The 23,742-nt window shown below is 53.9% G+C and overlaps 1 protein-coding gene across 3 annotated transcripts; it reads left to right on the top strand.

The window, feature by feature from the left end:
- The first annotated feature begins 232 nt into the window (after positions 1–232).
- Positions 233–23,040, top strand: FOXD2 (forkhead box D2). Of its 3 annotated transcripts, none has more exons than XM_064665297.1 (3): positions 233–1,724; positions 14,069–14,125; positions 15,432–23,040. In XM_064665297.1, the coding sequence occupies exon 1, from the start codon at positions 233–235 to the stop codon at positions 1,568–1,570; it is 1,338 nt and encodes a 445-aa protein (XP_064521367.1). In that variant the 3' UTR covers positions 1,571–1,724; positions 14,069–14,125; positions 15,432–23,040. The 3 variants fall into 3 exon arrangements, with proteins under 3 accessions (XP_064521367.1, XP_064521366.1, XP_064521364.1); XM_064665296.1 differs by having other exon boundaries at positions 15,419–23,040; XM_064665294.1 differs by having other exon boundaries at positions 14,069–23,040.
- Positions 23,041–23,742: the final 702 nt, after the last annotated feature.

Raw genomic sequence — 23,742 nt, 5'->3', positions numbered from 1 at the left:
CCCCCGCCCCGCGCCCCCTCCGCCGCCCCTCCCTCCGCAGCCACCACCCCGCAGCCACCACCGCGGCCCCGCCAGCAGCGGCGCGGCGAGCGGGGCGCGGAGCGGAGCGGCGGCGCCGGGGCGCGGAGTCCCAGCGGCGGCCGCAGCCCTCCGGCACGGCCCCGGGCCCATCCCGGGAGCCGCCGCTAGGTGGGGGGGGGAGCCCGGCCCCGGCCGCCCCGGCCGCACAACAATGACTTTGGGCAGCAGCGGCGGCGGCGGCTGCGGGATCATGTCCGAGCGCTCCCCGGAGGAAGAGCCGCTCTCCGAGGTGGAGGACGCGGATATCGACGTGGTGGGCCCGCCCCAGGATGGGGGCAAGTACAGCGAGGAGGAGGAGGACGACGAGGACGAGGAGGAGGAGGACGAGGAGGACGGCGGCGATCCGCTGGGGCTGGCGCTGCCGCGGAGCGGGGCCGCCAAGGCGCGCATGGGGGGGTCCCCGGAGCGGCTGTCCCCCGCCGGCGGCTCCGAGCCCGCCTGCGCCCGCGGCGCCGCGCCCGGGGACAAGGCGCCCGCGGGCAGCGGCGGCGGCGGCGCGGGGGGGAAGAACCCGCTGGTGAAGCCGCCCTACTCCTACATCGCCCTCATCACCATGGCCATCCTACAGAGCCCCAAGAAGCGGCTGACGCTGAGCGAGATCTGCGAGTTCATCAGCGGGCGCTTTCCGTACTACCGGGAGAAGTTCCCCGCCTGGCAGAACAGCATCCGCCACAACCTCTCCCTCAACGACTGCTTCGTCAAGATCCCCCGGGAGCCCGGCAACCCGGGCAAGGGCAACTACTGGACGCTGGACCCCGAGTCCGCCGACATGTTCGACAACGGGAGCTTCCTGCGCCGGAGGAAGCGCTTCAAGAGGCAGCAGCAGCTGCACCCGCCGCACCCCGAGCTGCTGCTGCGGGCCGGGGCCGCCGACCCCGCCGCATTCCTGCCCGGCTTCGCCTACGGACCCTACGGCTACAACTACGGCCTGCAGCTCCAGGGCTATCCCCACCACCACCACCACCCCGGCGGCGGAGGCGGTGGCGCCGCGGGCGCCTTCCCCTTCCCGGCGCCGCACTGCCCGTTACCGGCTCCGCCGCCTCCCGCCGCCGCCTCCGTCTTCTCCGCCGCCTCGGGGCTGCCCTCCTTCCTGGGCGGCGAGCTGAACTGCAGGAAGTCCTTCTACCACCCTCAGCTGAGCCCCACCGCCTTGCCCGCCGCCCTCCTCCAGACCCTCAAGCCGGACCCCTCGCCCGCCGGCGGCGGCGGCGGCGGCAGCGGCGGCACCAACCACCCCTCCCGGCCCTCTTTTTCCATAGACAACATCATCGGGGGGGCCGTGCCCCCGCCGCCCAGCACCAACCCCAGCGTCGCGCCCGCCGCGCCCTACCCCGCCGGCCAGGCGGGCCCCCCGGCACAGGTCCTAGCCGTGCTCAGCCCCGCCTTGGCCCCGGCACAGCCCCAGGTCAGCCTGGCACACGAGCCGCTCCTCCAGCCGGCCCAGAACTTTTCCAGTAAAATCACAACCCTCAGCAGCTGTCATTTTTAAAGTGTGCTGGGGACTGGGGAAGATGGGGGGGGGGGAGAGTCGCAAAGCAAACGGCCCCTTTCCAGCTCTCCCCCCCTCCTCCGAAACTGCTCCCATTCCCTCTCCCCGTGTCCCGTCCCCCCCCCCCCCCGATCTTCTTCTGTTGTGTTTTAAGGTAGGAAATATTTTTTTTTTTTTTTTAATTTTTACTTTACTTCCAGGCTCAGTGGCATCCAGATCTGTTTGTCTCTCTTTGCTCGGGGGGGAAAAAAAACCAAAATCAATAAATCGGGAGGGCGGGAGGAGGGAAAGAATAACACGATTTGGTCCCACAAACGCCAAAGCGTATTTATAAAGTGTCCGTAACATAAGCTGGGACCTGGGCTGGTTAAATACTCAACGTCTTGCGAGGGGAGAAGGGGGGGCATGTTAAGAACGAAACGGTCTTAGAGTGGAAAATGTTTCCTTTGAGAGGTGCGGGTTTCCCGCAGGGGTCCCCCAAATCACCTGGGAAAGAGGCCAGGGGAGTTGCGGACGCTCCCGGTCGCAGCGAGCCCGTTTTTGTTCTTGCAAGTCTCTCTCCCGGGTGGTTTTGCCATGTGTGTCTGTCTCTCCCCTGCTCTCAAAGAAAATGTTTTAATGGTTCGATCTTATTTTTAGTTTCTTTGAAGCTTCGGGTTTCGTTTTAAAACGCACTGTTTAAGGTTACTTTATTTTTAAGAAGAAGAAAAGTTGGTGAAACTCAGGACTGCGGTTTATTTTTTTGCTTTTTTTTTCTTTTTCTTCCCCCCCCCCCCCCCAGTGAGACAGTCAAATGCACGTTTAAAAAAAAATCCAATCCGTCAGGAAGTTTGGAAAATTCCCATACTATTTTTTTTTATCCCAGTTTTCCCACCCCCTCTGTGCGTGGGTTTTTTGGTGTATTGGTAATTATTTGTATATAGATTATTCGGGAGCTAATGAGCGGAGTCCAGTTAACTCTTCACTGGTTGTGCATCAGTCATATCTATTTTATTGAGAGAATCTGTGAATAATTTGATGTGGAAAAGGCAACAGAATTTTGTCCACCGTTGGTGTAAATTAATAAATGTTTGTGACCTGGTTAAAAAAAAAAAAAAAGTAATAATAATCCAAATCGTTCTTTGCGATGTCCTTTGTCACGCTGAGAGCCGAGAGTCCCGCTCGGGCCTCGGGGAAGCGAGTGGCTCCCACCCTCGGGTCGGCGACACTCGGGCGTTCGGCAGGGGTTGAGCGGCCCTTCACGGCCGCGGCTCAGCCTGCGCGGGGCTGCTCCGCGACGCCTCCCTGCCCGGGCCACGGTGTGGGGCCACGGGCCGGCAAGGGAAAGGATCCCCGGATATATATTTTATTTTTTGATAATTTTATTTTTTTTTTAATTTATCTGATTTTGGTGTCTCCCAGCAAAAAAAAAAAAAAAAAAAAAAAAAAAAGGAAAACAAACCCTAAAACCAAAAAACAAAACCCTGCGTGTTTCCAGGGGGAAGGAGATGGGGGCCAGGAGAAACGTTGTCCTTTATTCTTCCCCCCCCCCCTCCTCCCCTCCACCACCCCTCCACCTCCTTTTATTTTGTTTGGAAAAGTTGACACATGAGAAAATAAGTTGGAGGGTTTCCCCCCCGCACACACGTCCCCCTTGGGCCTGCAGCATTTGAATGACTGAATGAAACTTGATCTCTGCCTAAATTTTGCAACAACTTACAAAGTAAATAAACATCTTAAAGCGCTCCCTTCTCGTCCAAACTTCTCCCCTTTCTCTCTTTCCCCCCCCCCCCCCCCCCGTTTCTTTATTTCAGGGACCAAACGTGGCTCTTTGGTTTGTTTGTTGGCAGGGACCCTGATCGAAAGAATCGAGGCCTTTCTGACCGGGCAGCCAGCTGAAGGAGAAGGAGAAAAAGGAAAAAAAAAAAAGCGGAGACGTACGAGGCAGGGCGCGGGGGACGGAGCCGGTCCCCGGGCGAGCGGGGCTTTGTGCGAGGCCCGCCGGGGCTCAGGCAGGAGCCGGGCAGTGTGCGCCGGGGGAACAGGGGGGGATCGGCTTTTCTTTTCCCTTCCCGCCCCCCATCCCCTTTTTATCCTCTGCCTCTGTCTGTGCCACCTCGAACCTCCGCGCAGTTTGTTGATGTTGTTCCTGAACGTGCCGCCTCCCCGCAGCGAGCGGTCTCACATCTCGCCTTCACACACATTTGCTTTTGAAAAGCGATCTTCGTGTCCGGCACTTGGTTGTCTCCCTTTCATGTCCAGCTCCTACAAAAGGGGCTACAAGACTCGACATGGGAGAAAAGAGGAGGCCAATGAATCTATTTTCCAGATTGCCAAGCACATGGTTGGAAATTGAAGGGGCTTTTGTAGCATTTCCCCTTCCTCCCTCCCTCCCCTCTCCTTTTCTTTTGCTTGTGTGCAAATTGTTCAATTGCTCTGGCAGGGGTGTTCCTGACAAGCTCATTACTAGAAGGTGCCAGACCCCTCCTCTCCCTCTCCCTCGAAGTCTTTGATGAAGTTAAAATGCGCTGATAGCTGCTCTCGGAGCTATCTTTGTTCAGCCTCCTTTAATAACCGAGCCTGCTTTGAGGAGAAGGGATCCGAGGGAAGAAAGCGATGTGCAGCGAGGCTGGGTGGTGGTTATGCGCCTGGAAGAAGGGGGGCTGATTATTTTAGTATAAAGTAGCGATTTTTAATAATTTTTGGCTTGTCTGTTTGCGAAGTGCAGGAGGAAAAGGAGCCAAGGGTGGCAAGAGCGGATAAGAAATAGCAGTCGGTGCCCGTAGGGATGGAGGAGGCGTGTGGCCCCTGCAGTCGCGCTGGTGCAAGGGGTTCTCCAAGTTGGTGGTCTCAGGGTTTGGAGGGATGGAGGGGGGTCCTCTCTGCAGGGAAGCGGTGTTTCCCTGGAGAGCCCCCTGCCCCCACACGCTCAGGGGAGGGGGCTCTGGAGGGGGATCTGGGACTGGGACACCTTTCCCCGGCTCCGTTCATCTCCTTTTGCCTTGCAGAGACATTGTGGGTTTTTAAGCCGCGGTCGCCGGCCAGGATTGAAGCTGAACTGACTTGGGAGCGGGGGGATTTTCCCCTCTTTACCGGGAGTCGCGGTACCCACGCAGGAAAGGTTGGGCTCGGCTCCCCGGGGCCCGCGGGGGCTGCGAGCGCCGGCGCCGTCGAGGTTTTATTTTGAGGGGAAGATCCCCAAGCGTCTCTAAAATTAGAATTTTCCCCGTTCCCTAAATTTCCCTGAAGCACCCCAGCTTATTCCGTGCCCAGACCAGACTCACGCCGCCTACAAGTATCTGCGTCGCCCGGGGAGGCGGCGGGGGGGGCGGCGGAGACCCCCCGGGAACTGGCTCTCCCCCGTCCGCCGGAGCGGGGGGCGGCGGGGAAAGACCCGGGGGTCTCCACGGGGTCCAGAATGCCCTGGCGGGGCTCGGCTCGGGGGGTTCAGGAGAAATCTTGCCTCGGCGAGGCAGGACGGATAATGGCCCCTAATTACGGGGCTGGCTGGCTCCGTGGCCCCGATCTTCACGGGACATTATTTTTAAGCGTTCAGCGAGGATCATTTTTCACGCCTCGCTGCCTAAAAGAGGGTTTTATTTATTTATTGGAGGGGAGGCGGGGAGGACACCAGCAATAACCGAGCACTGAAAGGAAAATAATTAGCTGTTGCAGTCGCTGCTTGGGAGTCCCTGGCCAAAAAGGCGACCTGGCATTTCCCTTCCGTCCCGTCCGTAGGCGAACCTCCCGGTTCTCGGGACTGCTTTCGGTGGTTGGTTTTGTCAGTGCTAAACCCCGGGCAAAGTCTGCCGCGAGCCCGATCCTTTTTTGCAGGTTTGGGATTTTTTTCCCTCTCCCTTTCCGCTCGGCGGCTGTGTCCGAGCAGGAACTGGGGGATGCAGGTTCCCCTGCCTTGCTTTGGCTTTGGTCACACATCTGTGGAGATGATTTTTTTTAATTCTTTAATGTGCCCCCACTCCTCTGCTTTCTATATGCCAGATGAAGGGGTCGTAACAAAACCGCGATGCTTTCAGCGCAGTTACTCCGCGGCGGATTTCCGTGTGTGCGCAGCCGGGGAGAGGCGGAAAACGGGAGATTCTCCTCGGGTTTGTCGGGGCGGGATAAAACGATCCTGCCCCGGAATATCCCCGTCGGGACCACAGCGGGAGGGCTCTGTGTGTGTAATTTCTTTCTCTGCTTTCGCTTAACTAAGCCTGCGTTAAGTGGTGCGGATCCCGAGGAGGGAAGCGAGTGGCCCTTCCCTCGCCGGCTGCGGGTGTGGGACCCCGGCCCGGCCGGCCCCGCTGCACCGCCCGCTCGGCCCTCAGCTCCTGCCTCCTCCCCTGGCACCTTCTGCTTTCCATTACTGCCGATTTGGAGAATTAGGAAAGGTCAAGATCTTATTCCTTTCTCCGGTAGTTTTTTAGTTTTCTCTTTCTAGTTTCTCGCAGCCCCGAACAAAAATAAATCAACCTGGATTATAGAAACCACCTTTAGACATCAACAACCTTTAGACATCATCTTTTCCAATAGTTCGATCCTTCCTCCGGGAGTACCCTGGCCTTTCCTTGTGACTGCGCAGAAACTCCCATTTTCACGGTGCATTTAGGATTTAATAATAACGTCCAATCTCCCTGTGCCCCAGTGCCCGACCTGAAAACATTTTCCTGTCTCGTAACTTTGGAAAATAACTGCCCTCCAGCATCTTATTTCCCTCCCCACATCTCCTTCGGTTTTTTCCTTTCCCGCGCAGAACGTAGAGAAAAAAGGTTCAAAAAAAAAATCCTATTTTCCGATCTGGAGAGGGCGGGAAGAGCTGTCGCATTCGACTCAGACGCAGGAAAATTGCTTTAGAAATTAAGTTGGTGCTTTTGAAATCCTCCTCGAGATGTTCGCGGTAGGTCAGGGACCTGCACTCGCCCCTCTGTTTGTCTGTCAGGCGAGGAGAGAGGCTGGGGCTCGGCGCTCTCCCCTCACCTCAAGGACTACGGCTCGTCTTTACTTTCTTCCTTCTCTTCCTTGCCTTTTTCTTTCTCCTCCGCTCTCCTTTTTTTTTTCTTTCTTTTTTTTTTTTTTTTACTTTTTCTTTCTCCTGTATCATTTCTTCCTCTTCTTTCTTTCTTTCTTCTTTCTATGCTTATTTTTCTCTTTCTCTCCTTATCTTTCTTTCTTTCTCTTTTCTCTATTCCGCTCTTCTATGTACCTGGTTTTTTTTCACTTTCTTTCTGTTTCCCTTTTTATTTTTCTCTTTTTATATCTCCTCTCCCTGTTAAATCTCTTTGTGTTTTGCTTTCCCCCCTTTCTCCTTCTTTACCCAATTTTAATTTATTTTGTTTTGTTTTCCCGTCTTTCTCTCTCTTCTTTTTCGTCTTTCTCCCTTTCCCTTTTTTCTTTTCCTCTCTCTTTCGCTCTTACTCTTCATGACTCCTTTTATTTTTCTGTTTCGCTTGCTTCCCCTCTCTTTCCTTCTCTTTTCCTCTTTCTCCCTCCTTCTTATTTCCTCCCCCTTTCTCTCCGTCTCTGTCTCTCCTGTCTCGCCCATTTCGTTTCGAGTCCATCGAGGGCGGCTTTACCGCTCTCTCCAGGAGGTTTCCAGCAATGTCCACCCCTGGGAATCTCTTGTTTCGCCGCAGCGAGAGGGGTCTCCCCTCCTTTGAACCAGGGGAGATACCGGCGGACCCCCTCTCTGGGCTCAGCAATTCCCCTGCCTGTGCCCGGTGGGCTGCGGGGACGCTCAAGGCGCGTTTTCCGGAGCCCAGGACCCCGGAGCTCACCCTCCTACACCCCCTTTTCACTGGCCGTCGGTACATTTACCGGGGGTAACGCGACGTCCCCGGCCCGTGCAGGGTTGCAGGGGTGAGCGTGTGCCGGTGCCCGCTACCCCCGGGCTCGGACGGGCCCCCACGGCCGTAAGGGGCCAATTCGCATTTTATTCTTTTATTAAATAGGATGCACTTTTGCACCCTAAGCCCGTGGCTGCAACAGGTGACTCTGAGATCCAGGAGGGGACAAAACCTACTCGCGGCAGGGTCTGGCGGCGGGGTTTCCCATATTCCCTCATCATCCAGGTGCTACCTTCTCCTCGGGCAGATGGTACCGGGATGCGCCCGCCCGTGGCCCGGGAAAGGGCTCGGCCCCTCTGGGCAGCCGGTACCGAGCAGCCCGGAGCCCAGTGGCCTTTCCTGGCCACGGGCAGGCGGGATGCCTCGCTTCCCAATCGCCCTGGCTGCCTACATCCCTTCCCCCGGGATCCCGGTAAATTAGATATATGGGTATGGCGTGAATCATATTCATCTCCCTCTAAGTGTGCCAGGGCAGGATGAAAACCTGTAAGGGAGACAATCTCCCCGATGAGAGGTCGGGTGGGAGACCTAAGGGGTGTAATGAGTTTGTCTGTCGGTTTGTACGTGGGAGACTTCGTGTCAGTGCCTTGGGATATTTCTAATGACCGGTTTGGTGGTGTTTCTCCCACACCCCGATCTTTTCTAGTTATCGAGGTTTGGGCTCCATGTCACAGGGTGGCAGAGAAGCTCTTTTTTTGGGGCCGTCTTTATCCGTTTCGTTCATATTTCGTTTTCCCTGCTTTAACTCGCCTTTTAAGTGAAATTAGATTCCTCTTTCGTTAGTACCGCGTGTTGAAACAACACCGGCGATTCCTTTCACTCTCGCAAAAATTATCAGATTCTTCACTTTTTCCTGCCGACGAAGACGAGCGGAGAGCCCTCAGAAAGCCCGCGGATGAGCTCCCACTCACCCCCCTTTCCCCGCAAATCACTCTTCAGCAGTGAGAACCGTCTGCGAGGCACGCGATCGCCTTTCATTTCAGATGCAAAATCCGTGGGAATTTTTCCCCCCACCCGGACGAGATTAGCTGGGGTGCCCCCCAAAGTGTCCCCCCAGATCAGTCCTCGGCAGAGGGAGAAGAGGGGACAGAGGACAAGACCCCGGGTGTAGGGAAACTGCAGCCGGGTGGGAGCGGAGCCGTGCTGGGGGCCGGACCCCCGGCGGGCCGGGGACGGAGATGCCGCCGCTTATGTTTTAAACTGAAACAAACTAAGTGGAGAAGGAAAAACTTCCTCCGTTTGGGGATGGGGCCAGAAATTCCAAGGTCCAGTCAGACGGGCCCCCCTCGCCCCGGGCCGCGGCAAGTCTCAGTGGGGTGCGTGGGGGCGAGGGGAGCGAGATGGGAATCAGCTGTAGGGGCAGTGCCGACCCCCCCCCGCTTCGGCCTGCAGCACTCCTGTGATCTCCTCTTTCCAGGAGAGAAACGTGGCCACAAAATAAAGGCAACAAAAGGAGCGCGCAGGACTCGGCTGAGAGAACTGGGGCCGGGCGGGGTGCAGGGCCGAGCACCCACCGCCGGCTTGGGGAGATGTGGGGGGCAACAACTAGACCCTAGGCAAGCAGGGTCTCCCAGCGGCGCTCTCCTGGATCTGTGCCCCCTTCCCCTCCCCCCAGCGCACCTTCACACCGCTAACCCCCTGAGAGTTTACTGGTGTTATTTCTGAAATGCTTTTCCCTCTTCTTACCCCACTTTTTTTTTTTTCTTCTTATTTAATTACTTCTCTTGCAAAACCCGAGGCCTCTGCCACCTAACGCGGCACTGAAATCCACGTCTTCTCTTTGACTTACAACCCAAATCCCAGTCCCATGACCTTTCTCTTTCCCCCCACCCCCCACCTCGGGTCCCCCACCCTCGGTCATGTGGGACGCGAGTAAATTTATCCACCCTTGTGGAAAGGCCTCCCTTCTGCAGTTGCTCCTGAGAAGCCCGACACGTTTCACAAGGAGGATAATTTCTGTTTCCCACCTTTCTCTCTCTTTCCTCCTTCTTTTTAATTTGGTTTTAATTTCATTTTCACGCCTGCCCCACGATGCTCCCATCTCCCGTCGGGCATGCTTCTGCTCCATATATGCCTTTCAATAAGCCCCTGCCAAGAGGGTACTTCAGGAGGATGGTTTTGACGGCTCTTGAGCTCAGGAAATCACCCAAAAGAACATTTCTGACCACCCTGGAGCTGCGGCGAGCTGAGCCCAGGCTGCGTCCCCGGCAATCTACCCTCCCCTCCCGCCGCACCGCGGAGGTTCCCACACCCAAGGATCTGGATATGTGTCTGGGGACAGGGACGCCCTTTTAGCCCTGCGGTAGGGGACAGCCACCCGCGGCCGCCTCTCCGTCTGTCCCGCGGCTCCGGCCGGTCCCTTTTACCATCTCGGCTGCTCTTCCCACTCCAACTCCTGAGGGGAGACCGCACCCTCGAGTTCCCCCGGGAACGGCGACTGGCACAACCACCCACCCTGGGTCACACAAACCCCAGCCCAAGTGCGTTTTCCAGCTGCAGCCGGAGGTGGAAAACCTGCGGCCAGGCTGCGGGGTGGTCCCCGCATCCCCCCCTCACCATCTCTGCTGAGATGTGGGTGGCATTAGGAAAAGGATGCCCCCGTTGCCGGGGGTACCACGGCAATTACAGAGGTTATGTGCGAAGGGGGCAGCTCCGGAGGAGGGTCGTGCAGCCCCGCAGGAGGCTGGGGCCGGGAGGTGCCCTCACACCCCGCATCCCCGGGCGTCTCGGCCCCCGCGATGGGGGCTCCGAAGGGGGAGTCCGGAGCCACCCTCCTTTCTGGCTCTGGGCGTTGGGTGGATATTCAGCCTGGATGACCCGGTGCGGGTGTCGCTGCCGCCGTCTCCGCCGTCGGGGACGGCCGGAGAAAGCCACTCGGCCGCCGCAAACCGCGTGTGAGGCGGCTGCGGACGGCGCCGGTTTGGGTTGTTCAGACTTCCCCCAACTCCTTTTTTTAAAAAAAAAAATAAAAAATTATTTTTTTCGTCGCTGCCAGTCATGGGCACGTTCCCTGTTCTTCCCGCAGTGGGGATTTACCCCAGCTGCAGGCAGGTGTCGGGCACATTTTGGTGTAGGTAATGAAACCACGGTTCTGAGTGGAGCTGTCGGGTCTTTCACCTGCGTCTTTGCCCGGTAAACTCTCGCCCACGGGCTCACGTGGGAAAAAAAAATGGCGAGGAAATTGATAGAAACGATTCGTTTCCCAGCCTCAATCAGAGATAGGGGGAAACGATTCCAGAAAGCGCCACTGAAATCCTACAGAGCCCGATGTCAGACACTGCTATCGGCTCTCGGCGACGGAAGACGGGCAGTACATTTTACCATATGGAAAACAAACATATTGGAGCCTCCGGCCAGATCCAACTGATATTATAGTTAATATTTTCAGAATTTACCTTTTGCTTTTGCACAGTATTCCTTGATCGCGCTTATATGTGTACCCGGGAGAGACAGAAGAGAAATATTTATCGAGAGAGAAAGGTGTCTTGTGATAATTGGAAACGGAGGTCCTTTTTTTAAAACACCTTTTCTCGGCCCAAATTTCGTGGGGAAAAATAAAAATGCATGAAAGCACGGTAGCAGCTCCGATGAGAAATAATAAAGACTTATCATTCGGAAACGAACGTTTCCCGGAAAACCAAGTGGCGAAAAGCGGATTTCCAGTGCAGGGTCGGGCCAAGGGAGAGGGTGTCACCGCCCAACCCGCAGGTGCCTGGGTGGGGGCTTTAGACCTGGGGGCTCAGGTTTGTACCCTTTTCCCCGCTCCCAGCGAGTGCTTGGGACAGGGATGGATCCCGGCTCCGTCCCGCTTCCCAGCCTCAGCCGTCCGCGCGCCGCTCCCGCCTGGAATTTGACCGGTTTGGTCAATTTTGCCTTCTGCGGGCGCGGGGGCTCCGCGCGGCCCCCGCCGCCTTTCGGGGGTTTTCCTCGGCCGCTTTCCCTGGGAAGGTTTAAATAAACCAACCTCCCGCCCAACACACTTTGTTCTCCTCTGGGTACTCGGGTTATTTCTCGGGCTGCCCCGACGGGAAAGGTGCAGGATTTTGCCGGGCTGCTGCCGGTTTTTAAGCAGGGAGAAGAGGGGAGTGGGGGAAATGGGGGGGGGGAGGGCGGCGGCTGCCGCCTCTATTTTAATGTCATTATAGTTGCCGTGGCAACCCATTGGATCACTCCTCCTGGAATGAACCTTGTGACAATGGCTGGTTTGCGAGAAATCGGTAAATGTGCAACCGGGGGACACAGCTACATTACCGCGAACAACAGCGAGGGTTTAACATGTGACCCTTCCAATTATACTGATGATACCTCGGCGCAGCTGCCTCCGCCGCGCTGCCAAGATGTGTCTGTTTGGGGGGGTTGGGGAGGGGTCCCGGGGCTGTTTCAGGGCACAGCTCGGTGGGGATGGGGCCGCAGCCCGCACCGCCTCTGCCCTCCCGGGGACCAGTAAGAGAGAGGAACAGCATCTCTTCACCGGGCCCACGAATGTGGTCCAACCACTCCAAAAAAGAAAAAAAAAAAAGAAAAAAAAAGGAAAGAAAGGAAGAAGAAAAAGCTTCTTCGGGGGAACGTGGAGGGAGTTGAAATGCTGTAGGGCTGTGGCTGCAGGGCTGCGGAATGAGGACCTGCCTAGGGGGTGGGCAGAGACCCCCCGCCCCCGGAGCACACAGTACGGCACATCTGTGGCACGGCTGCAGGGAGGAATGAACGAAACCCGCCCCCTCCCCGAAAAAAAAATAAAAATAGTTAGAAGCCTTAAAATATGATTCAGAGAATTGCAAGTAATCAGAGCTGCGGGGGTCAGCAGTGCAAACTTTTTAAGACTAATGTTTATTTAGAAAAGTGAGTGGTGTCTGCGTTGCTTTTCTAGTGCCCCAGCACAAAAATCCTAATGGCTTTTGCAGACTTTCCATCACAAACTCCTGCACAGGGCGCGGGGACCACCGCCGAAAGCAACCCCAGCAGCCCCTTTCAAAGGGATCATTGGCACAGGGTTTATAACCCCCCGCCCCGTCTTTACATGAATCAGTGTCGGTATTTTCTGCATCGACTCCCCAGTTTTGCCGCGCTTTCGCATTTGATGTAACCCGAACACTCGGTAACATTGGGGAGGAGAAGTCGGGGGATGGGAACGGCGGCCCCCAGCTCCCTCCCCAGCCCCGTTCAGCCCCGGACGGCTGCGGACCTGAAAGCAACGCGGGGGTTCAGCCGAGCTGGAAACCTCGTTAGGAGGAACCCGGGGGCAGAGACAGGAACCGGCACGGGGCGGGCTGGCCGGTGTCCTGCGAGGAGGCATCGCTGGCAAATCCATTCCCCCGTCTCACTCCTCCCAGCCGCTCTCCCGGGAGTCCAGCCACAACGCCAGTCCTTGTGTAGTTTTTGGGGTCTCTGCTGAGCCCACCCCAAAATTCATCTCGGGGATAAAACACGATTGCCAGGTGGGATTTGACTACCTTAGCAGAGATTCGAGTCTCTGCCTCGGGATGCTCCTTTTGTTTCGAGGGATGGAGGAATAAAACCTGCAGCCCCCAAAACCTTGCACACCTTTTGGAGCAGTGCCCCCTCTACTTTAAACAGGAGGTGGATCCAGGGGAAACTCAGTCCTGGGATCTCACTGGAAAACAGCTCTAGGTGCCTTGCATCAAGGTGGGGAGAACTAAGATGTGTTCAGTTCCCCACATCGCCCTCCTGCCCTTGACAGGTGTCAGGATCTGGGAGGGATGAGTAGGACAGCAGGATGTTATCCCATCTCCCGTCATTAGGGTTCACAGCTCATCATCGGGGCACCCGGGGCAGCTCTGCAGTGGGATGTGCAGGAGAGAACAGGGTGGGGAAGAGAACTGGAACGGAAAGGGGAGAAAAAGGGGCTGAATCCTGCTCCCTTTCCATCCAAGTGACTACCTTGTCCTGCTCCTGAAAAGGTAAGCTCGGTTTAACCCCTTCTTTGGTCTGCATAGGAAAAAACCACGGAGCTAAAACCTGAAAATGCTGAACCTGGTAATGGCAGCTGAAAGTGCCTCTGGAAACAAACACACCTGAGGCCTGACCCTGCCTTCCCCTGGCCAAGTCGAGCACAGATGCTCAGCTCCTTGAGTTTGGGTCCAGGGCTGATGTCACAGTCAGTGCTGTGGGGCTGAGTGTGGCAGAGAGAGAACAACGGTATTTATAAACTGCTGAAATGTGCCTGACACTTGAGGAAAGATCCTCTCCTCTCCCTCAAGGGCTTTCATTTGAAGGGCTTGACTTTGCCCTCCAAGAAGTTGATAAGACCTTCCAGCTCCCATTATCTCTGAGGGCTGTGTGTCGCCCTCCTCACCGTGTGCTTGTGGAACCACATCAGGTTGCTGTGATTGCTTGGGGAATGGAGGTCCCCCCTCAGGACCTGGCACCTCTCTTCAGGGATTGGCAGCCTGGTGCAAAGCCAGGCAGTAGGAAGGGGATGGGTGGCACCAGCCCTTTGCTATCCTGCATCCCTCCATCCCCCTTACAAAGTAAAAATGCTGGGAACGTTGTTCACCTCTAAATTTGGAACATTTGGGCTGAAATTTTTTAATGCATTTGAAAAGAGAAGGCAGGGAAGGAGGGCTCTGAGAGTCACATGGGAAGAAGAAAAAGCTACAGCCTTGCTGGCATGAAGTTGATTTGTCCCTTTGTGGCTGTTTTCTGTCACTGTACCCAGGAGATGCTGTGAACCACACGCAGATGAGGCTCAGCCGTGGGAGAACCATTCCCACAGGTATCATAACCTTGCTGCCCAATTTAAATCAAAGCTGTACTTCTCCCTGCCAGGGAAGGGGTGGGAATTTCAACCAGCTTCTCCTGCATCTGTGTTCTGCTCTCCAGGGCCTTTCTGGGGCAGAGAGGTGTGTATGACATCGTGGGTGATGGTGCTGGTGCCAGTGATTGAGCCAGAGAGACCATGGGCCAGTGAAGCAAAGCCCCTCCATCCCTCAGGGGCTGGGGCCAGTCTGATGTTCCAGCAAGGTTTTTTATCTGCCTCCTTGATGTCAGCAGAGCACGAAGGCAGGGGAGAGGTCAACCCCTCTGTTAATACACGTGTTTTAAATAACTGGTATTTTTATTTCTTCCCTTCAGTGCAGTGGGCTTGGCACACATCTTTGTTTGCACAATTGTCCTGCCCATACATTCTGTTGCCCAAGTAAGGAGAAAAAGATCCCGTGTGAGATCTGGAGGTGTGCTTTGCTGGTTCTGACATGTAAATATTAATCAAGAAACAACACCAAAGAGACGAAAAATCCCTCCTACCCTTGAACCCCTTCAGATCCCTTTATTGTCCAGGCATTTGTTGCACTTGGACTGGCTTTTCACTTTCTCCTCTCAGAGAGGCTGGCTCCAGCGATGGTCCCCAGATTCCTCAGCTACATCCTACTGAGGGAAAACATTTATTGAAGTTTTCAGCTTATTAGGGAAATACATATTTCTGCTTCTTTTCCAAACTCCACTGACATCTTTTCTAAGCCAGCCCTGTGTGTCAGCGTGGGGGCAGGCGAGGCATCCTCTTGCTCTCCTCTTGCAGCTGATGCCTGCTGTATGACCCTTGAGTACCCTGAAATGCCATGGTGGGGGATTCCTACCACCACCATGTGCTTTGTTAGTGGGCAATAGTGGCGAGTATCCACGTCGTTTGTTTTCCTCCATAAAGCTGTGCTTCAGCTCACTCACACCTCTGGAGAAACAGGGGGTATGGACACAACATTCAGCTCCTCAGGTAACCATGTTTCAGATGACCTTTGCCAAGGCAGCGTCAATGAGGTGAGAGAGCACAGGGAGGTGCCCAGTGAAAGAACTGGATGACCTGTTTCACACGAAGACGAGGAAATACTTTTCCCTGGGACACCCTGTAAAGCTCACTCTGCTGGCAGGTTCTCAGATGGTAACTACAAGTGCTCAAGTTTGGATGTGGCCTTTAGTTTCAGATGTCCTTGAAGCTTCAGTTGCCAGAGGTTGGCAGGGTGCAGCAGGGAGAGGATCATTCTATGCTCACTGTTTCTGTTATTTTCTTTCTAAGCATTTGTCCCCAGACACTGATGGAGAGGAGATTCTGGAGCTTTGGATGAAATCCCACAGATTTTTCCTGGAAGCAGAATGGCAGGAAGACAATCAGGAAAGAAGAGGAGTAATATACTATTCTCGTGGGCACTTGTTGCATTTCTCTGTTTGCTTTGCTGCATTGTTTCCTCTTCCTCCAGCCACATACTGCAGGATTATGGCAAATGAATTAAGGGATTAAATCATAAGGGAAAATTAGGATCATGCTAATTTAGAAGCAGAAACACAGATGGGCTCATTGAACTCTAGATGATGCAAGAGAATCTTGGGTAGTGCTGTGGATGTAGGTCACAGGATAATTCAGGTTCTTGGAAACCTCTGAAGGTCTCTGGTCCAACAGCCCTAAAGCAGAGTCAGCTCGGATTAGATTGCCCATGGCTTTGTGCAGCGAGGTTTTGAATGTCCCCAAGGATGGAGATTCCCCACAGCTCTGGTCCCCTGTGTATAACCATGCTCAGGGTGAATTTCCCCCAATATCTAATCAAAGCTTTCTCTTCTGAAACTTGTATTCCTTGCCTTTCATTCTATGTCTGTGTGTACATTGGGGGTATGTCCAGGTGCATCAGGACTTATTCAGGTCCTGTAGTACCTTCCTTGTAAACCAGATTGTTAGGCACAAGCTTCAGAGATGGTCCCACCTTAGACAGTGGGTTCTGGGCATCCTGAACACCTTGGACTCTCCCATTGTGAGCAGGCCTGGATGGAGGTCTCACCTCTCCATGGTGCATCAGCACTGCTGTTGAGTCGCTCTCACCTGATGACAGGGTGAGGATTTGCTGCTGCTGTGACTGCAGACCCCCCAGCAAACGCTCCCACAACCCATTTTCAGGGCCATCCAGGATATGGTGAGTCTGGGGGAAAAGGACATGTGGTGGCCTTTGGTCTGCTGCACCTACCTGGGGAAAAAAGGACATAGAAAATAAAGGTCACCTGCTCACCTTCCTTGCTGATAACTGAGCCAAGCAATTCCTTCTCCATAGTGCCCTGAGCACTCCTCCAGACTGCCTGGGGTCACACAGCATGAGGCCATGCTCAGAGACAGCCTTTGGTGACAGGCTCACAGACAGGTGGACTTCCAGTACATTTTGGCAGCTGGGGATCATCTCAGTGAAAGACAGAGCTGTGACGTGTTTGGCTGGGCCTTGCAGAAGAGAAGAAGAAATAAAAGAAGAAAAGAAAGGAGAAAAAGGGAGAAAGTTCTTTACGATTTCACAGCCTGTCTCTGCCACTGGGAATGGATGTGAGGGCTTGTTCAGGGAAGAGGTAGCCTGGCCCTGTGCAGTGAGGAAGGGAGAGGCAGAAGTCGTGAAACAGCGCTCTGTTTGGACTCAAATTTGATTTGCATGGTTAAAACTTGCTGATCCCATACAAGGTTCTCCTGGCTGGGAGCTGAACTTGGTTCCACAGCCAAGCTTTTTTCTTTTCCAGTGTTCAGCATAAATCAGACTTTCACAGCCGTCTTTGAGTGGAAGGAGCAAGAAATCACGTTTTGTCTCCTGTCCAGGAGCTCTGTGAGAAAGAAGCTGTCAGGAACCCAGGAACCAGCCCAGATCTTCTGACACGTGCTCTGTGAATCCTTGCTGCCTGGCTCTGCCTTCCCCCCTCTGCTGCAATGGCTCCATCAGTTCCCATGCGCTGCTTTTCCCAGACGAGATCCCAGCCAGGCTGCTGGTATCCAAGTGGAGCTGTGCCCCAAGCAAGGGACACTGTGACATCTCTCAGGCTGGGTTATACTCTCCCCTGCCTCTTACCCAAGCCATTAAGAGGGTTTTAACACAGATCCAGATCTGGTGTGGTGCCCTGCTGTGACCACTTGTGCTCCTCTGGGGTCATATCTTTAGGCTCTTTTTTTATCTGGAGAATCTGCCCAGAGAAGTCACCCTTCCCTGTGCTTTTCTAACACACTAGTCACTAGCCTCACCAGGAATTATTTTTCAAATATCTAGGTAGAATTTCCCTTACTGTGCCGTGTTTCCATTGCCTCCCATGCACTTCCAGGAGGATGGTGGCTCCATTGTATATAATACCTCCTGTGAGCCTTCTCTGACTGGACAAACCCAGGTCCCTCCACATCTTCCAACTTGGCAAAGTGGTGCTAATTTTTCTTGTACTGCTTCATAAGCATTTGGGGGAGAGGGGCAAGTTCCCAAGTTCCTGATGTTCGCACAGACTGAGGAATGAGATGCTGGAAAGCAGTGCCATGGAAAGGGACCTGGGGGTCCTGGTCAATGGCAAGTTGAATATGAGTCAGCAGTGCCCTGACAGCTGGGAGGGCCAACTGTGTCCGGGGGGGCATCGGGCAAAGCATCAGCAGCTGGTCAAGGCAGAGGATTGTCCCACTTCACCTTGAATATTTTGTGCAGTTTTGGGCACCCCAATATAAGAAAGATATGAAGCTGTTAGAGAACTTCCAAAGAAGGGCAATAAAGATGGTGAAGGGCCTTGAGGGGAAGCCGTGTGAGGAGCGGCTGAGGTCACTTGGTTTGTTCAGCCTGGAGAAGAGGAGACTGAGGGGAGACCTCACTGCAGTTACAGCTTCCTCAGGAGGGGAAGAGGAGGGGCAGACACACTCGATGGTGACCAGTGACAGGACCCAAGGGAATGGCCTGAAGTCGTGTCAGGGGAGGTTTAGGTTGGATATTAGAGAAAGGTTCTTCCCCCAGAGGGTGGTTGGGCACTGAACAGGCTCCCCAGGGCAGTGGTCACAGCACCAAGGCTGACAGAGTTCAAGAAGCATTTGGACAATGATCTCAGGCACATGGTGTGATTCTTGGGGACAGTCCTGTGCAGGGTTAAGAGCTGGACTTGATGATCCTTCTGGGTCCCTTCCAACTCAGCAGATTCTGAGATTCCTGCAAACACTACATGGGTCATCTACATCTGAGCATCTCCCGGCAAGTGGGGAGGGCTTTGGTGGAGGTGGCTGTAGAAATCCTACCAACATTTGCAGTGGAGTCAAGCAAGGGACAAAAAGCTCCACTGCTCATCCTGTTGAAACAGAGGGCTAAAGCCTCTCTGCTGGAGCCATTCCCTGCTAGTAAGATCCATACAGTCCATTAAAGTTAGGGATCTTATTATGGGCTATATAAAAAAGGTAAAGAGGAAATGAGAACCTTATGAAGGGTTTCTTATGAGTGCAGATGGCAAGGGCATCTGAGGCTAAGGAAGCCTCTCCAACTGGCTTTTTCCAAACAGAATTGCTTGCTTTATAGGTTTTATCCTCTTTTAAAAGGAGGTAAATGGATGCAGGAGTATCTTTTCTGCACAACTCACACCTGCTGACCAGCCACACCACCCTTGGGATGGATAAACAGATCCTAAACACATGTCATACTCTGTCCTAGTTTCAGCTGGGATAGAGTTAATTTTCTTCCTAGTAGCTGGTACAGTGCTGTGTTTTGGATTTAGTAGGAGAATCATGTTGATAACACACTGATGTTTTAGTTGTTGCTAAGTAGTGCTTACCCTAAGTCAAGGACTTTGCAGTTTCCCATGGTCTGCCAGTGAGGAGATACATGACAAGCTGTGAAGGAGCATGGCCAGGACAGCTGACCCGAAGTGGCTGAAGGGATATTCCATACCACAGGTCATCATGCTCAGTGTATAAACTGGGGGGAGTTGGCCAGGAGCCACTGAATCACTGCTGGGGGGTGGCATGGGCATCGTCAGTGAGGGGTGAGCAGTTCTATATTCGTCACTTGTTTTTCTTGGGGTTTAGTCCTCTCTCTCTTTTTGTTATCTCCCTTATTCTTATTATTTATTAATATTATATTTAATCTCATTTCAATTATTAAACTGTTCTTAGCCCATGGGTTTTACCTTTTTCTAATTCTCCTCCCTACACCACTGAGGTGAGGGAGACTGAGCAAGCATCTTCACGGTTCTTAGTTGTTGGCTGGGGTTAAACTAAGACATGCTTTCAGGAGCACAGTCTCCTTTCTTCCTAGCACCAAATTCAGCCTTCAAATGCACTTTTAGGTCGTGCTCAGCTGTCTCCTGAATCAGAAGGAGCTGACTGTATTTGTACCTCCTGCAGCCTGACTGAGGACTGATGAGACATCCATCAGCACAGAGGAGTTGAGTCTATTGAGGAGCATCAGGAGCACTGAGAACTGGCTGAAACAGGGAATTCAGCCTTCCAGCAGTGCCCACTGCTTTGCCACTGCTTTTTCAAGGAAGCAGGGACCTCAAATATGAATGAACTTTTTGTCTGTAGCAGAACCAAAGACCCTTGGAGTCTGAGAACCCATTTGCTTGCTCTGACCACTGCCTGGGACATTTTGTCCGTTTCTCATCCTGTCCCCACCTGCCATGCATGGCTGTCCTGTCTTGTGGCAGTGCCAGGGTGGGAGAAGGTCCCAGAGCTGCCATCTGAACTGTAGGCTTCAGTGGGAACCCTTGACTACTGCCTTGGGTCCTTTTGGGGCCCCAAAGGTACTGCAGAGACTGGAAGTGTCCTTGGAGCATGATTCTAACTTATACAGAAGTGTAATCTGTCTACAGAGAGGTTGTATGGGAGTGATTCTTGTTCCCCCATGCAGGCTGAAGCGCAGTGAAGCTGAGTGACACGACCAGGGTTGTGCAGATTACCTGTGGCAGAGTGAGAACAGCAGCCCAGCAGCGCTGTGAGCCCTTGTCACCTCTGCTCGGTGTCAGAGCTCTGGCCACCTTGCCTCCCAGCCAGGCAGCCCGCTCCTTTCTCCTTCAGACTCTTAAAATAAGACTCGCAAAGCCTCGAGCGTGGTTTCGATTTCATTAATAAATCCCTGCTTGCACTTGAAGCTGCTGTGCCTTTTAAAACATTATCCGTGGCTCTGGTTACACTCCTGATGAAAGCAGGCATGGCCCTATTAGTTTTCATGGCAAGCAGTGCTGCCACGTCCCACTATCCTTTACGCACTCAGGGTAACCCAAATCTCACAGGAAAGGGAGGGGGCAAAAAAGGCATCTTGAAAAGGCAGTGTCTGTCTCCTTCACTGCAGACCGAGGGCATTACATTCTTGAAATCCCCCTGCTAGAAACAGCTTTCATTTATTCATACAATTTTTAATTATTTTTTTAATTGCTACCAACAATTACCTCCTGCTCTGTAACTCCCACCTGATGCCTGTGCCCCTCCAGCCCCAGAAAGGGGCTGCACCAAGGAGGGGGAGTAATGGGTATGGGATGTGGAGAAGGGAAATGGGAGCTGCTTGAGCACTGAGGAGCAACAGCTGCTCTGTAGTGCTGTCTCCTCTTCATGGCTCAGACAGGAGGTGTTTTTTTGGGGGAGCAGAGTTAAGTGTCCACAGCCAACCACTGTGAAAAACCCACCCCATGGCAACAGGTTTGCTCTGGGTCATTAATCTGGATATGCAGATGGATAAACTGAAGCACAAAAGGGTTAATGCTCTCTAGTGGGAGAGGATGGGGAGAAGAAGGGGAATTCTGTTCCAAACTGCTGAGTTGAGCTTTTCAAAGCCTTCAGCTTTGCTCTGTCTGTTTGGCACTTCTTGGAGAGCTTTGTGGAAGTGGTTTTGCAACAAAAGCAGAGAGACTGTGCTCAAACAGGCCAGCAGGAAGCAAGTACGGGGATGTGGGACTATGGCAGAGGAAAGAGAAGTGGGGAAATGGGTAAAGGGAAGGGAAGGGAGAAGGAGAAAGGTAGTAAGAAAACAGAGAAAGATACAATGAGAAAAAAAGGTGAGAATAAGGAAGTAGGGAAGAAAGTGAGGAAACCCTTTTACCTCTCCCAGGGCAGTCAGGGGGCCACGCTCCCCTTCTCCCACTCTGGATTGCACACCTCCACCTGTGTCCCAGCGTTGCCGGCCCTGCAGGAGGGCTTGCTGCCCTGCCCACCCCAGAACCAAGCCCAGCAGCTGTCGGAGGGGCGGGACAGCCAAGGGCTGGCCTGGCTCTTGCTGTTCACACAGAGCAGCCGGGAGAGGGTGGCAGGTGAGCGAGACACAGTCATTGCTACAACAGATGGCAGAGGCATGACATTACATGGCAGGGCTATTATTTACTGAGTGCTCGTGTTTGTCATGGCTGAAGATGACATCTTATTAAGGAGTCATGACACTGGGCGATTTTTTTAAGCCTGGGGGCCAAGAAGGCTAATGAACAGGGAAAGCTCCAGGAATAGATGGAGGGAAGTGCTGTTTTCAGGTCACAGTCAAAGCTGACCATGTTTCACTGACCTGATTTCTGGGAGATTTCTGGGCTGTGACACATCTCCCTCCTGCTGATTAGGGATGGATGCTCCTTGCCATGGCCTGACCGTGCTGGCTCAGGTGGAAGCAGTTGTCTCGAGAGACCCTGCTGCAAGGGAGCAAAGCCTGAGTTGAGTTATGAAAAAGCTCACACCCACAGACAGCCAAACACTGGTACTGCTGCAAACAAGGGCATGTGGAAGGCAATGACTTTTGGACAGCTTTCTCCAAATCCCACCTTGCAGGAGGTTTGGAGGAGGACTCTCAGACAGCACAGGCAATAGCTGGGGGAGCGTGGGAAGTGGGACCCTGCTCATCAGTGTGGCACTCTTACCCCAGTGTGATGCCTGTCAGGACAGTTAGACCAAAAGCAGGGCTGCCTGGCCCATTTTGACCCCTTCAGCCTGTCCTGGCACCGTGTCTGCAAGACCTGTCCTCCTTAGCCTGAAACAAGAGCCGCCCTCCCGCAGCTCCCATGCACCGGCTCCTTATCGCTGACCCGCTCTGTCAGTGCAGATGCTTGACTAATGTTCCCTTGTAAAATGTTGTGTTAAGCACATTCCAGGCGCTGACATTAAATACTTGGGCCAGGGCAGTGCTCACCCTCCGGCGGCCGCAGCGCTGAGCCAGCCCCAGCCACACGCCGGTGCTGCCACAGCCAAACCATCCTCTCTTTTCTGCCCCATCTCCACCTCCCCCTGCCCTCCCTCCGGCACAGCCAGCGTGGGCAGTGGGGGAAGGAGGCAGCGGGCAGGACCACGGCTGTCTGGCAGATGAAATAATAATTACCCCAGCCGCCTCCGGCCTCCCTTGCATTCCTCTGTGCTAACAGCTCGGCTTATTTTGTTTTCATCTGCAAATATTGACTCGTTGGGTTCTTTTCACCTCGTGCCTATTAAAAAGGCATCGCTCATAGTATTGTTATTGAATTTGTTCTGCAGCTGCGAGAAGCATCCAGCGGCTTTAAGGAATTCACTCACACCACTCACACAGACCCCGAGGGCTGTGTTCCCTCAATACCCTCCGGAGCTTCTTTGCCTGCTGCTCTCCAAGGCACAGGACCTGGAGCTGGCTCAGCAAGGATTCTGCCCAGCCTTTCCACTAAAGGGGAGATCAGGGTGGTGCTGGGGATGAGGCTGCAGAGCTGTGGTCTGCTCTTGGGGGATGCTGCTTTGCTGCTCTGTGCCTCAGTTTCCCTGATCAGTCCTGTGATTTTCATAATGCACTGGGAGTGTTAATTATAGATGTGAGATTTAACTGCTTGACCTTTGTGCTGCTGCAACTTGTCCTTCAATATTCACTTCATCTTGAAAATGTGGGAGTTGTTTCCAGATGCCTTAACCTGGCTGGAGCAATAACCAGAAAAATAAATCCCTTCATTTCCCACTGAGCTGAATTATCTGGGTAATTAGTGAACATGACAGCAACGCTCACACATCTCCAGTGTGAGAGTTTGGGGTTGTAATTGCAGTGGGTGGGTTTGGGGTGCAGGAGAGGGATGTACAATCTCTCCCCACTTTCCCCACAGTGTTCAGCCGAGGTCAGGGGCAGTGGGACAGCAGCCTGCTCGTGAGGAAAGCCCCTGTTTCGGCAGCTGTGCTCAGCTTTGGCATCTCTCCCAGAATAAAATTGACTGGCACCACATTCACAGGGACTTCCCTCTGTCTCCAGCCCCCCCTCTAGGGGAAATCCCAGGGATGCCAGCACTCTGTCAGCAGATTTCACCTGATTCCCAAATCCCAAGATGGGATAGGAATAGGGAATTGGGACAGATGAGAAAGATTGAAGCACCAGCAGGTGCCTGGTGGTAGTTGTCCCCCTGTCACCTCTGAAGTATCCCAGTGGTCCCTTCTCCATCAGAGGTCTGACAGATGCTCATTCCTATGGGTGGGCTGGGGTGTGGTGAGCTTTGGGATCCTCTATATGCTCATCTCCTATGGCAGGACACTTGGCTCAAGTTCTTCACCTCTCTAACCTCCCTCCAGATGCATTTTTAACCTCTCCCCGCATGAAAAGAGACAGCAGGTGAAATCTCAGCCCACCACACCTGCCTACACCCCATCAATAGCCACCAGCAGAGCGTGGGACTGCT

Source organism: Pseudopipra pipra, chromosome 9, assembly GCF_036250125.1.
Source record: "Pseudopipra pipra isolate bDixPip1 chromosome 9, bDixPip1.hap1, whole genome shotgun sequence".
Taxonomy (NCBI): domain Eukaryota; kingdom Metazoa; phylum Chordata; class Aves; order Passeriformes; family Pipridae; genus Pseudopipra; species Pseudopipra pipra.
Note: the sequence above shows the minus strand (reverse complement) of the source record. Positions and strands in the feature narration are given on the sequence as shown.

Excerpts from the sequence above, each read along its gene's own strand:
- FOXD2 (XM_064665297.1), top strand. The coding sequence starts at position 233 with ATGACTTTGGGCAGCAGCGGCGGCGGCGGCTGCGGGATCATGTCCGAG.